This window comes from Stenella coeruleoalba (assembly GCF_951394435.1).
Source record: "Stenella coeruleoalba genome assembly, chromosome: 20".
Lineage (NCBI taxonomy): Eukaryota > Metazoa > Chordata > Mammalia > Artiodactyla > Delphinidae > Stenella > Stenella coeruleoalba.
In genome coordinates this window covers 55455089-55469514 of record NC_137166.1, presented here as the reverse complement: position 1 = coordinate 55469514, position 14426 = coordinate 55455089, and the positions used below count along the sequence as shown (strand labels likewise).

General features: G+C 44.4%; 1 protein-coding gene across 16 annotated transcripts in view; it reads left to right on the top strand.

Annotated features, from left to right (window-relative positions):
* Nucleotides 1–14426, top strand: part of NLRP7 (NLR family pyrin domain containing 7) — a 182347-nt gene that overhangs the window by 2086 nt on the left and 165835 nt on the right. For 15 of the 16 annotated variants that reach the window (XM_079906907.1, XM_079906899.1, XM_079906897.1 and 12 more), the window contains exons 2-3: nucleotides 6956–8551; nucleotides 9735–9905. In XM_079906907.1, the coding sequence (XP_079763033.1) occupies nucleotides 6990–8551; nucleotides 9735–9905 (1733 nt within the window). In that variant the 5' untranslated portion in view covers nucleotides 6956–6989. The remainder of the gene's footprint in view (nucleotides 1–6955; nucleotides 8552–9734; nucleotides 9906–14426) is intronic. The other variant, XM_079906902.1, reaches the window with a different exon arrangement.

The window sequence follows — 14426 nt, the reverse complement described above, 5'->3', positions numbered from 1 at the left end:
CTCAGGGAAGGAGCCTCTATATTCCTGGCATCGCATGGTTTCAGGTGTGGCTCTTGGCCAAACAGGCTTAGCAGTGGGAACTGGAAATTAAATGACTTATCCAGTTACTTGAGCAGGGTTAGGGTAGGAAGCCAGAGGTTATGTCACTCTCCACTCCGGGGGTTCTCACATGTACATGTTCATCCTTAGCCATTCGTACGGAACCAGAAATTCCTCTTTTGTTTCCTTCTCTGACTTCATTCGGGTTTCCCCCCAATATCTCCTTCAAGGAATTATGCTCCGTCTCCTGGGGGGTCCAGAGAGCTAACTACCTCTGTGCACCCTTTAGTCTTGGGCATGTACCTTCCTTGTTTTCCCACGTGGCTCTAATGCGGTTTTGCTGTACTGGGCTACCTCCTTTAGTCAACGAGCGGTTCGTGGTGTTACCTGCAATCCTAACTGGTCGTCCTTCAGTTACGTGAGAACCACATTATTGACGTGTAAGCAGCGCCCAGGCTGGAACGAGATGGTGACTTTCTGCCTACTTTAATGGTCCGCTTCATTCACGCTGTGCTGCTGTGTGCTCCGTCTTCAGACGCAAGCCCTTTTCCTCGTCACTGTCTGATCCAAAATTCCAGCAGCTTTCGTGTCCCCCTCCCTATGCTTGTCGAGGACCTTCACCCCTCCCTTCACCTGTGGGCTCTTAAACCTGAAATGTAGGTTTCACTCTCCCTGTCAGGTTTCTAAGAAGAGCTCTGTGTGGCTCCAAGTCGCCATCACTCCTGTGTGTCCCCGTCTACTCAGTCTGGCTTCTAACCTCATCACCCGCCACCTTCCTGGAACTTCTTCCTCCTCATCTCAACTGGAAAACATGACAGGCGGCGTGTTTACCCTTTGACTTTCTGTGACCTGGGTGACTCATTTCCCTTTCACATTTTTTCTTCCCCAAACCAAATGCATGTTCACCAGAGGCAGCATTGAAAAAAGGGAAAATATCTGGATAAAATCATCCATGGCGTGGAAACTCAGACACAGTCCTTGGGTTTTGGGGGTGTATATGCTTCCAGCACTTTTCTGTCTGAGGAGGTGGTTGTCTTGCTTCAGTTGGCACGTTACAGGTGTGATGATGCTTTTTGGTTATTGTGCTCTTCTGACTTAGCATTTTATTTTATTTTATTGTATTTTATGTTAAGTTATGTTAATTATTTTATTTTATTTTTTGCGGTACGTGGGCCTCTCACTGTTGTGGCCTCTCCCGTTGCGGAGCACAGGCTCTGGACGCGCAGGCTCAGCGACCATGGCTCACGGGCCCAGCCGCTCCGTGGCACGTGGGATCTTCCCGGACCGGGGCACGAACCCGTGTCCCCTGCATCGGCAGGCGGACTCTCAAACACTGCGCCACCAGGGAAGCCCATGACTTAGCATTTTAGCATGAGCATTTTTATATTAAATATAACACTTGTGAGCTCTTATATGTTGTGATTTGAAACATTTTTCACAGTAAATCTTCTAATTGGGTGTAATTTCCCCCACGTGCTTACTTAACAGTGTTTTTCTTCTTGTGAGTCTTCCCCAGTGTTGCCCATTTAATGCCCGAGGATGTAAGGATTTTTGTTTATTTATTTGCTTTTTGTTCCATTGAGGAAGTGTCAGTGGTTGAGAGCACAGGTTCTTGAGTTAAACTCCTGGGTATAATCTTGGCTTCAACTTGAGCAAATGTGAGTACTTGGGCCTTTGTTTCCCTATGCCCGTGATTCTAAAACTAGCATTTATCATAATCACCTGGAAGCTTTGTTAAAACACGGTTTTCTGGGCCCACCTCCAGAGTTTTTGATTTTGTAGGGCTGGGGATAGGGCTTAAGAATCAGCATTTTCATGAGTTCCCAGATGATGCTGTGGTCTGCGGGCCATACTTTGAGAACCACTTCCCTAAGCCTCAGATTCCTCATATGAAGCGTAGATAATAGAATTTACCTAGTAAGATGGTTGGAAGAAAAAAATATCATCTGTAGAAGAGCTTATAATAGTTCCTGTACATGGTAAATACTCAGATGTTGACTATCATAGTGGCTCCTTAGAAAGACAGGGATTACAGAAAATGTAGAGGAGATTATCCAGATAGAGGGGGTATGTTTATAAAGTGAACATCTTATGGAGGCATATTTTGTCTTTTATCTTGTCACTTCTCAGTTAAAAAGCTATGCTAACTTCCTCTTGAGTTTTTGAAACATTTTTTCGTGTGTGCATTTGTATATGTATAAATATAATCTCTGGTTGTACATATTTACTATCATACTTAATTAGCTAATCATACTTGATGAGCGATTACATCAGTGTATGTTCATGTATATAGTCACACTCCCATGTAATCACTTACCAGGTCAATAGACAACTTTTCCAGGGGAGGTTTACTCTTCTCTCTGAGCTGTTTGGGAAAGGCAACCTCTATTCTGACTACTACCACCACACGTTCGTTTTGCTTGTTGTAAACTTCATATACATTGAATCAACTCAGAGTTCTCGTTGTATGGTTTCTTTTACAACTACAGTTTGGGGACATGAAGAATAAGGGTTCTGTGAACAGATGTGCGTGCATCTTTTGCAGACCTAAGCACTGATTATCGCGGGGTTTCTAATTGGAGGTAAAATTGCTGTGTCATAGAGCACATGTGCTTAGTTAGCTGTAGCGAAAACCTCCCGCAAGTTTGGCAGTGGTGTTTTCTCAATTTAAATTTACCTACTTATTTATTTTTGGCTGCGTTGGGTCTTCGTTGCTGCGCGTGGGCTTTCTCTAGTTGCGGCGAGCGGGGTCCGCTCTTCGTTGTGGTGCCCGGGCTTCTCTCTCTCGTTGCAGAGCTTGGGCTCTAGAGTGCAGGGTCAGTAGTTGTGGCTCGCGGGCTGTAGAGCACAGGCTCAGTAGTTGTGGTGCGCGGGCCCAGTTGCTCCGCGGCACGTGGGGTCTTCCCGGACCAGGGCTCGAACCCGTGCCCCCTGCATTGGCAGGTGGATTCTCAACCACTGGGCCACCAGGGAAGTTCCTGTTTTCTCCGTTTAACTCGTGCCACCCTGTAAGAGTTGTCCTTCATTGTGTGAAGTGCTTGTGCCTGTCTTTAATTTTAACCATTCTGATGGGGGTGTCGTTTTTTCTGTTCATCAGGTTCTTAATTTGCATTTCTCTGAAGTCTAACGAGGTTGAAGGTCTCAATATGCTTATTGGCTATTTGGCCGTTCCTTTTTGAAGTGCCTTTTCCACATCTTTTGATTTCTTTCCGTTGAGTTTTATCTTGTTTTAATATGTCAGGGAGGAAGAACTGTTCCTCCACCCTTCTAGGTTCTTCTGGCTGGCCTAAGAATTGACCTGGGACTGATAAACAAGAAAAAAATCTGCCAGTTGTTTAGCACCATATGTATGAATGGGAGAGAGTCAGGGAGACTGCATAACTGGCCATAACGGCCCAAACCCTTACCTTAAGTACCAACTTCAGCTAAAGACTGTCGACCAAAAAAATATTTTCACCGCCTAAAAGTTGAGAGTTATGTTATATTTGGGGGATTTGCTGAGGACTTCAAGCCTGGGAGTCAGGGTCTCAAGTAACCCTGAGAGAACTGCTCTGAGGAGGTGAGGGGGGAGCTGGGATATACAGGAGTTTTGCAATAAAGGGCAGGTGGTAGGAGCAAAAGGTTACCGTTAATAAAAGGAAACCAGATATCTCGAGTTAAGGCACTTAGCACTTTTCTATGTATGGGAAGATGCAAGAGTCTGGGCTCACTGAAACCATTCCTTTGACAGGTACCTCTGCTGAGGTCAGTATCCCCCGTTTTCTCATCCTGAGTTCCCTCAGGGCTCACCGTGGGGAGTGGCTGCAGTCTGCTGGCTGCTAGATGGCGGGTATCCTTTGTTTCCTTCCTGAGTTCCCTCAGGGCTCACCAGCTGACTGGTGGCTGGTGGCTGTAATCGCTGATGACTGTGACATCCTTTGTTTACCCATAGGGCAGGAAATATTCCATTTCTCAAGACAAAAGGGGATGTTGTGGGTAGCGGTTTGGGACTTCAGAGGGGAGAAAGGCCATTCACCTGAAGACGGAAAAGCAAATGTTTGGTAAACAAGTGTTTGCTGGGCCAGGCAGGAACGTAGAGTGGCCTCTGATCTCCAGGCCCTGCTGAGTTTCCCCTGCCACACTTAGCTCGTGTTCTTTGCATATACCTCTGGTGGCAGCTCTATTCCAAGAAGAGACCCTCTGTCTAAAATTTTTTGGAAGTTAGGGGGAAAGTCATAGTTTCTTCCTGAGTCTTTTGGGCCTCCATTGTTTTCAGCTTGAGATAACGCATGTGCTCCAGAGACGTTTTGGGGCACCAAGTTTTGCTCCCCTACGATGGAAGCTGTAGAACAATTTGGAAAGAACGGATACTGTAATACAGAGCCTGCCAACTCATGAATGTTATTTCTCCATTTACTGATGATTTCTTTTCTTTCTTTCTTTTTTTTTTTGGGTGCGCCACACGGCACAGCTTGTGGGATCTTAGTTCCCTGACCAGGGATTGAACACAGGCCCTTGGCAGTGAAAACGCGGAGTCCTAACCCCAACTTTTTTTTTTATTACAGACTTGTGGCTCTCAAGGGAGAGATGGGATGCATGATCCTAGACTTATTCTTAGGTATTTGGTGTATACGTATGTAACTCTTCCCCCCAGCATAGAGACCTGAGCCATTCAATCACTTCTAATGGCGTGTGGATTCTTCGGGTTTACTTTTTTTTTTTTTTTCCGGTACGTGGGCCTCTCACCATTGTGGTCTCTCCCGTTGCGGAGCACAGGCTCCGGACGCGCAGGCTCAGCGGCCATGGCTCACGGGCCCAGCCGCTCCACGGCATGTGGGATCTTCCCGGACCGGGGCACGAACCCGTGTCCCCCGCATCGGCAGGCGGACTCTCAACCACTGCGCCACCAGGGAAGCCCGGGGTTTACTTTTGACGTCACAGTTTAAGATGGATGAGCCAAGAAGGCAATACAGACTTAATAGTAGAGTCTCTATGAAACTCACATATTATGCTAAGTGAAGGAAGCCAGACACAGAAGGCCACATTTTATAATTCCACATATGTGAAATGTGCCCAATAGATAAATCCACCAAGACAGAATGCAGGTGATTGATGGCCACGGACTGGGGAGGGGGGAAATGGGGAATGCATGCTTGATGCATATGGGGTGTCTGTTTGGGGCGATGAAAGTCTTTGAACTAAATAGTGGTGATGGGGTTGCATAGCTCTGAACATGTTTTCAATGCCACTGAATCGTACACGTTAAAGTGGTTAAAAATGTTGTGTATTTTACCATAATAAAAATAAAGTAGACTCAATACTTAAAGTTCTCTTTATCTACAATAATGTCTAATCTAGGAAGCACAGATAGCCCTGTGGGTCGAGCTTTCACCCATGTGGGTTTAACGAAGCGTTCACAGTGCAAAGAATAGATAACTCAAAGCTAGTGCAGCTGAACCTGGCCTCTACCCCGATACCGAATTAAATCTCGGAGACAGAGTTTTGAGTGAAGTAAAAAAGAATAGCTTTATTGCTTTGCCAGGCAAAGGGGGCCACAGCGGGCTCATGCCCTCAAAACTGTGCCCCCCCCACCCCCTTGGAGAGGGTAGTGAGAAGTTTTATAGTAATGGTTCAAAGAGGCCGTGATCAGCTCATGGGCGTTTCTTCTGACTGGTTGGTAGTGAGGTAAGTGGAAGTCAGCTTCATCAACCTTCAAGTTACAACTGGTCTGGGGTGTACCTGCTTTTGGGCAGCATATCATCATTAACTGTTAACTTCTGCCACCTGGAGGGGTTTCAGTATCTGCAAAACAGCTCAGAGATGTTGTTGTATGTATTCCTTGATGGGGAACCAGGACCTTGCCCCCAGGCTGCACAAATGTTTCCCTTGACTCTTTCTCCCTGGTCTCACATCCCCTCCCTCCCCCTAATTAACAACTGCTTGAACCTGCTTCTTGGAACCCAGGGAAGGTCATGGAGGCTGAATGAAGGCTATTTCCTGTGATCAAGAAATGGGGGGACACAGAAAGGCTTGGTGCCCAGGAGCCCCACGGGGCCCTGCTAGGTATCATTGGAAGAGGCAAAAGGAGACTTGGGGGTTAGAAAACGCAGGTGGAGAACTACTACCCCTTTTTTTTTGTTTTTTCCTTTGGCCATGCAGCGTGCAGGATCTGAGTTCCCCTATCAGGGATCGAACCCACACCCCCTGCATTGGAGTCTTAGCCACTGGACCGCCAGGGAACTACTGTCTTATAGTCGTAGCTGTGGTGTTCAGTCGTGTGCGTGGTAATTTTCCTCTTCTTGCTTCCTCATTTCTGGTGTAGGGGAGCAAAACTTACCACCCCAAAATGTCTCTTTGGCCTGCAGATTATTTCAAGCTGAAACGATCGAGGCCCAAACTACTCAGGAAGAAACTTTGACTTCCTCTTAACCACCTTAAGACTTTAGATAGAGACCCTATTCCCGGAACAGAGCTGTCACCAGAGATGTCTGCAAAAAATGTGGGCTAAGGGTGGTGGGGAAACTCAGCGGGATCTGGAGACCAGAGTTCACTCTGGGTCCCATGGTTCCTGCTGGCCCAGCAAACCTTTGTCTACCAAATATTTGCTTTTCCATTTCCAAGTGTATTTCCTTCCTCCCCTTTGAAATCCCAAACCATTACCTTCAACATCTTCCTTCTTTTGTTTAGCTGAGATGGTATTTAAGGTGAGGGATTCAGCCATTTTGGTGAGTAATTCTGTGTTCCTGGGTCATGTATATATTATTAAAATTTTGTTTTTTTCTCTTGTCAATCCATCTCATGTCAGTTTAATTCTTAGACCAGCCGGAAGAACCCAGAAGGGTAGAGGAACATTACTTCCTCCCTGACGCTGGTCCTTTACCGTATGAATTTTCCAGCTAAGTGTAATCACTGGTACCTCAATTCTCTCCCATTACAGATCAATATAGGTGAAGAGGAGAGAGAGAAACACGATGGAGAAATTTTCTATCTGGAAGAATACACTTTGGCCAGGAGATGATGGTGGTTTCCACAACATTACCCAGAGAAGCCCAAAGTTGATATCATACTTGAAGCCCCAAACGTCCATACAGTCGATGCCACTTACAGTGGTGCTGCATGGTCCTGCCGGTGTCGGGAAAACCACAGTGGCCAAACAGCTGATGCTGGACTGGACACAGGACGACCAGGCAGAGACATCCAATTCCGCCTTCTATCTCAGCTGCAAGGACCTCAACCACAAGGGGACGTGCACTTTTGCAGAGCTGATATCTGCGAACGGGCCGGATTTGCAGGATGCCATTCCAGGGATCCTCACCCAAGCACGGAAAATCCTGTTCGTCATTGATGGCTTTGATGAGCTGAGAGTCCCCTCGGGGGCGCTCATCCATGACATATGCGGCGACTGGAGGAAGCAGAAGCCAGTGCCCGTCCTCCTGGGGAGTTTGCTGAAGAGAAAAATGTTACCCAGGTCCACTTTAGTGATCACCACTCGACCGGAGGCCCTGAGGGGGCTCCGGCTCTTGGTTGAACAGCCACTCTTCATAGAGATCGAGGGGTTCTTGGAGCTGGACAGGAAGGCGTATTTCCTGAAACACTTTGAAGAGGAGACGCAAGCCCTGCGAGCGTTCGAGTTGATGAAGGAGAACGCAGCTCTGTTCCACATGGGCTCAGCGCCTGCCGTGTGCTGGATTGTCTGCACGTGTCTGAAACGGCAGATGGAGAGGGGGGAGGACCCTGCCTCGACCTGCCGGACCACCACGTCCCTGTTCCTGCGTTTTCTCTGCAGCCAGTTCACAGCAGCTCGCAGCAGCTGCCCCAGGGACTGTCTCCAAGCTCCGTTGAAGTCTGTGTGCCTCTTGGCCGCTGAGGGCATATGGACACAGACATCTGTGTTTGATGGAGAAGACCTCAGGAGACTTGGGGTACAGGAGTCTGCCCTCCGTCCTTTCCTGGACAAGAATATTCTCCGGAAGAGCAAAGACTGTGAGGCCTGCTACTCTTTCATCCACCTCAGCGTCCAGCAGTTCCTGGCCGCCATGTTCTATGTCTTGGAGACGGAGAAGGAGGACGTGGGTGGCCACAGGTGCCACATTGGGGATGTGCAGGAGCTGCTGTCCAAGGAAGGAAGACTGAAGAACCCCAGCCTGACCCAGGTGGGCTACTTCGTATTTGGCCTCTCCAACAAAGAAAGGGCCACGGAGCTGGAGACGACTTTTGGCTGTCTGGTATCCATGGAGGTCAAGCAGCAGTTACTGAAATGCAGATCAATGCCCCAGGGGAAGAAACCCTTCTCAACCATGGATGCGAAGGAGGTTTTGTGTTGTCTTTATGAATCTCAGGAGGAGGAGCTTGTGGAGGAGGCAGTGGCTGCCGTCACGGAGATCTCTATCCACTTGACAAGTACATTGGAAATGATGCAGTCTTCTTTCTGCCTTAAACATTGTCAAAACTTGCAGAAAATTTCACTGCAGGTAGGAAAGAGGATATTCCTGGAGAATGATACCACGTTGAAATCAGATGCTCAGGTTGAGAGGTAAGAACCCATTAAAAATATATATATTTTTTAATGCTACGAGTTCTCCCATCTTCAGCCTCAGCCCACACTCTTTCAGGAAGAGGACAGAGTCCCTACTGCTCCCTATGGCTTAGGGTCAGAATCCTCTGGGATGCCTGGCTGAAATTTCTTTCTGCCAACTCACCATTAAAGTTGGGAAACATGATGTTCAGATTAGGAATGGGAGCTTTGGAACGTTACTTTGTTTTAGTATTATAGTTTTATTATATTATATATTATATTTATTATATATATTTATTTTTATTATATTATAAATTATTATAAATTATATTATATTTATTATATTATATATTATAATTATAATAATTATATAATAATAATAATATATATTATATTTATTATATATTATATTTTATTATTATATATTTTATTATATTATTATATTATTTATTGTATAGTTTTATTATTTATTATATTTATATTATAGTTTATAATACTGTAATACTGGAGAACAATACTGTAGTATTATAGTTTCCGTGTGGCAGATGGGCTCAGGACACTCTAGACATTTCATATAACTTCCCTCCCTGCCAATTCTTTCAAAACATTTGTTTTAATACATAGCCACCATGCTGTACGTTACAGCCCAGGATTTAGTTATCTTATAACTGGGTGTTTGTACCTTTTGATCAGCTCACCACTTTTTTAAAAAATAAAATAAATTTACTTATTTATTTATTTTTTGGCTGCGTTGGGTCTTTGTTGCTGCGCACAGGCTTTCTCTGGTTGTGGCGAGTGGGGGCTACTCTCCGTTGCAGTGCGCGGGCTTCTCATTGCGGTGGCTTCTCTTGTTGTGGCGTACGGGCTTAGTTTCTCCCTGGCACGTGGGATCTTCCCGGACCAGGGCTTGAACCCATGTCCCTTGCATTGGCAGGCGGATTCTTAACCACTGCGCCACCAGGGAAGTCCGTTACTTGTCTTTCCGATGATGGTCATTCTTACAGGTGTGAGGTGGTATCTCACTGTGGTTTTGATTTCTGTTTCCGTGGTGATCAGACATACAGTATGCAGACATTTTCTCCCATTTAGTAGGTTCATGTTTATCTTGCTGATGCTTTTCTTGGCTGTGCAGCCTACCCGTTCTTGTTGCTTTTCCTGTACGTGCTTTTCATAGGTGGTCTTGTCGATGCCTTTCTCCTAGGTCACAGCACGACCATCATTCTCTTCACCTCTGGGCAGATCTCTGCTCTGTGTTCAGTTCAAACAAGAACCTGAACTTCCTGGATGTGAGGGAAAGCTTTCTGAGTCAGTCCTCAGTGAGGATTCTTTGTGAGCAGATAACCCATGCCACCTGTCATCTCCAGAAAGTCATGTAAGTAGCAGCTGATCTTGCAGTGGTGATCCCCAGGTGTTTTAAATGTGGGAGCAGTATTGGAATGCCCAACCAGGCTCTGACCAGCCAGGTGCTCAGAGTGCAAAGAAATGAAATGGTTGCTAGCCGTAAATGTGTCTAGTTGGAGAATCATATTATGTGGAGTCATTTTTATGAAATTTGGCCGGGAATTTGGATACTAACCCTTTATCATACATCTGCTGTGGGGCGTATTCAAAACTCAGCCTATAGAAAATATAGCCACATGCATGTTAGGAGAACTGGGTGGGAATTGGGGAAATATTCCAGAGAGGAAAGTTTCAAATATGTAAGAATGTGTTGATGAAGTAATGGTGCACTTATGACTAATGTGTGGGATGGGATCGAGAAATTAGTCTGAGTAGAGTAGGTTGTGGCAGAAGCAACTTAAGACGTGGGTCGCCTGGGCAGGTGATTATTAGCACATCCTTTTAAACCAACACATGTTCTTTTTGATGATAGCCATTCTGTCAGGTGAAGTGATATCTCATTGTGGTTTTGATGGGCATTTCCCCAATTAGTGACGCTGAGCATAATTTTTATGTGATTATCTGTTGGCTGTCTGTATGTTTCCTTCCGAACAATGCCTGTTTAGATCCTCCACCCATTTTTATTTTTAATTTATTTTTATTTTTATTTTTTTTTTGCGGTACGCGGGCCTCTCACTGTTGTGGCCTCTCCGGTTGCGGAGCACAGGCTCCGGACGCGCAGGCTCAGCGGCCATGGCTCACGGGCTCAGCCGCTCCACGGCATGTGGGATCTTCCCAGACCGGGGCACGGACCCGCGTCCCCTGCATCGGCAGGCGGACTCTCAACCACTGCGCCACCAGGGAAGCCCCCTCCACCCATTTTTAATTGGATTGTTTATTTTTTGATATTAATCTGTATGAGTTCTGTTTGGGATATTAACCCCTTACTGGATATATTGTTTTGCAAATATCTTCTCCTATTCAGTAGATTGCCTTTTTGTTTTGTTGGTTTCCTTCACTTTGCAAAAGCTTTTCAGTTTGTAGTCCCATTTGTTTTCTGTTTTGGTTTCCTTGTCTGAATATACAGATGCAAAAAAATATTTCTAAGAGCAACGTCAAAGAGTACTGCGTGTTTTCTTCTTGGAGTTTTATGGTTTCAGATCTTAAGTTTAAATCTTTAATCCATTTTGAGTTTATTTTTGTATATGGTGCGAGGAAATGGTCTGGTTTCATTCTTTTACATGTAGCTGTCTAGTCCCCCAGTCCCCAAAGGAAAAAACAAACAAACAAAAGGAAAACACAGCACATATTCAGGGGATAAACTTTGTAAGTTATGTTTAAAATTACACAGATACATTGAAACTTCCCCCAAACCAACATACCTTAGAAGGCTTAATTAAGCCACAGGAAAGGTTGTGTTATTTCCTTGGACAAATTGCTATGCCGAACGTCAGCTGACTGTACCTGCTGATGTCAGGTGACGTGTATCTGGTTCATCTCAGAATGCCATAGGACTTGTGTGTACAAGGCCACAAAAATCTAACACAGGTTGGTGGCAGCAGAGGTGGCAATTTCTTCTGTATGACTTTGAAAAGTTTACGTTGTTCTGGTTTTATAAGGTGTGCATGAGAGGATAAAAACTAGGAGGTACATTTAATTTTTTCCACTGAGAGATTAGGACCCTTTAGGCAGGAGCTTTGAACAGTAGCATCTCCCTTATTCTGGCTCTCTCTGTGCTGAAATTTAATTTTGAACTTCTTCTGAATGAGCCACAGGGAATGTTCATTATCTAAAAGTGAAGCGTTGAGGGTTATAAGACCAAATGCTTGTTTATGGAGAAAAGTATTTCATAGTGTGTGTGTGTGTGTGGGTGAATTGCCAGGTTTGGAGGTACTAGATAAAAACAGATTAAGAGGACTTTCCTGGTGCCGCAGTGGTTAAGAATCTTCCTGCCAACGCAGGCGACATGGGTTCGATCCCTGGTCCAGGAAGATCCCACATGCCACAGAGCAACTAAGCCCGTGCGCCACAACTACTGAGCCCGCGGGCCTAGAGCCCACGCTCTGCAGCAAGAGAAGCCACCGCAGTGAGAAGCCCGCACACCTCAATGAAGAGTAGCCCCGCTCGCCGCAACTAGAGAAAGCCTGTGCGCAGCAGTGAAGACCCAACACAGCCATAAATAAATAAATAATAAATAAATAAATTTATATTAAAAAAAAAGACAGGTTAAGAAGCTCTAAAAACAAAAACGAAGATCTGAAGTAAGATTGTAGAGGAAGAGGCAGTAATCCAGATGTTGATTTTTTTTCCCCCCTCAAATTAGGGTGGATTAAGCATGCTTTAAAAAGAGGCCCTGACAAAAGTCCTTTCCCCAGTTATTTCCTACTATCTACACAGGAAAACTTATGAGCTAGCTTCATTATTGTATAACATGAGGTTGACAGAGTCTTATTCTCAAGAAGGTGGCACAGTTAGGTGCTGGGAAAATCTTTTTTAAACCCTGAAATGTTTCTTGAAGCCCAGAGTTTGATTAGAGAAAATTATGTTCCACTTAAGATTTATTCAAATCCCAGTTAAAATCCTACAGTCATGCTAGATGACAGGAAAATAAAAAACAAACAACGCTTTTAAAAAAAAAATTTATTGTACAGTTGATTTACAGCATTGTGTTAATTTCTTGTGTACAACAAAGTGATTCAGTTATACATATATATTCTTTTTCATATTCTTTTCCATTATGGTTTATTACAGGATATTGAATATGGTTTCCTCTGCTATACAGTAGGACCTTGTTGTTTATCCTATATATAAATAGTTTGCATCTGCTAATCCCAAACTCCCAGTTCTTCCCTCTCCCACCGCCCCTCCTCTTTGGCAACCACCAGTCTGTTCTCTATGTCTCTAAGTCTGTTTCTGTTTCGTAAATATGTTCGTTTGTGTCATATTTTAGGTTGCACATATAAGTGGCATCATACGGTATTGGTCTTTCTCTGCATGGCTTACTTCACTTAGCATAATAATCTCTAGGTCCATCTATGTGGCTGCAAATAGCATTATTTCATTCTTTTTTATGGCTGAGTAGTTTTCCATTGTATATATACCGCAAGTTCTTTACCCATTCATTTGTCGATGGACATTTAGGTTGTTTCCCTGTCTTTGCTATTGTAAATAGTGCTGTTATGAACATAGGGGTGCATGTATCTTTTTGAACTATAGTGTTGTCTGGATATATGCCCCGGAATGGGATTGCTGCATCCTGTGGTAACTCTATTTTTAGTTTTTTAAGGACCTTCCATACTGTTTTCCATAGTGACTGCACCAATTTACATTCCCACCAACAGTGTAGGAGGGTTCCCTTTTCTCCACACCTCCTCCAGCATTTGTTATTTGTAGACTTTTTAATGAAGGCCATTCTGACCGGTGTGAAGTGGTACCTCATTATAGCTTTGATTTGCATTTCTCTAATAATTAGCGATGATGAGCATCTTTTCATGTGCGTATTGGCCATCTGTATGTCTTTTTTTTTTTTTTTTTTTTTTTTTGCGGTACATGGGCCTCTTATTGTTGTGGCCTCTCCCGTTGTGGAGCACAGGCTCCGGATGCGCAGGCTCAGCGGCCATGGCTCACGGGCCCAGCCGCTCCGTGGCATGTGAGATCTTCCCGGGCCGGGGCATGAACTCGTGTCCCCTGCATTGGCAGGCGGACTCTCAACCACTGGGCCACCAGGGAAGCCCTGTATGTCTTCTTTGCACAAATGTCTATTTAGGTTTTCTGTCCACTTTTCAATTGGGTTGTTTTTGTTGTTGTTGTTTATTGAGTTGTATGAGTTGTGTACTTTGGAAATTAAGCCCTTGTTGGTCGCATTGTTTGCAAGTATTTTCTCCCATTCTGTAGGTTGTCTTTTCATTTTGTTTACGGTTTCCTTTGCTGTGCAAAAGCTTGTAAGTTTGATTAGGTCTCATTTGCTTATTTTTGCTTTTATTTTTATTGCCTTGGGAGACTGACCAAAGAAAATGTTGGTATGATTTATGTCAGTATGTTTTGCCTATGTTCTCTTCTAGGAGTTTTATGGTGTCATGTCTTATGTTCATGTCTTTAAACCATTTTGAGTTTTTTTGTGTATGGTGTGTGGGTGTGTTCTAACTTCATTGGTTTGCATGCAGCTGTCGAATTTTTCCAACACCATTTGCTGAAGAGACTTTTTCCCATTGTATATTCTTGCCTCCTTTGTTTAAGATTGACTGTAGCTATATGGGTTTATTTCTGGGCTTTCTATTCTGTTCCAATGATCTATATGTCTGGTTTTTTTTTTTAACATCTTTATTGGAGTATAATTTCTTTACAATGGTGTGTTAGTTTCTGCTTTACAACAAAGTGAATCAGTTATACATATACATATGTTCCCATATCTCTTCCCTCTTGCATCTCCCTCCCTCTCTATCTATCCTTTATGTCTGTTTGTTCCTATCTATTTAGGTCTTCTGCCCATTTTTGGATTGGGTTGTTTGTTCTT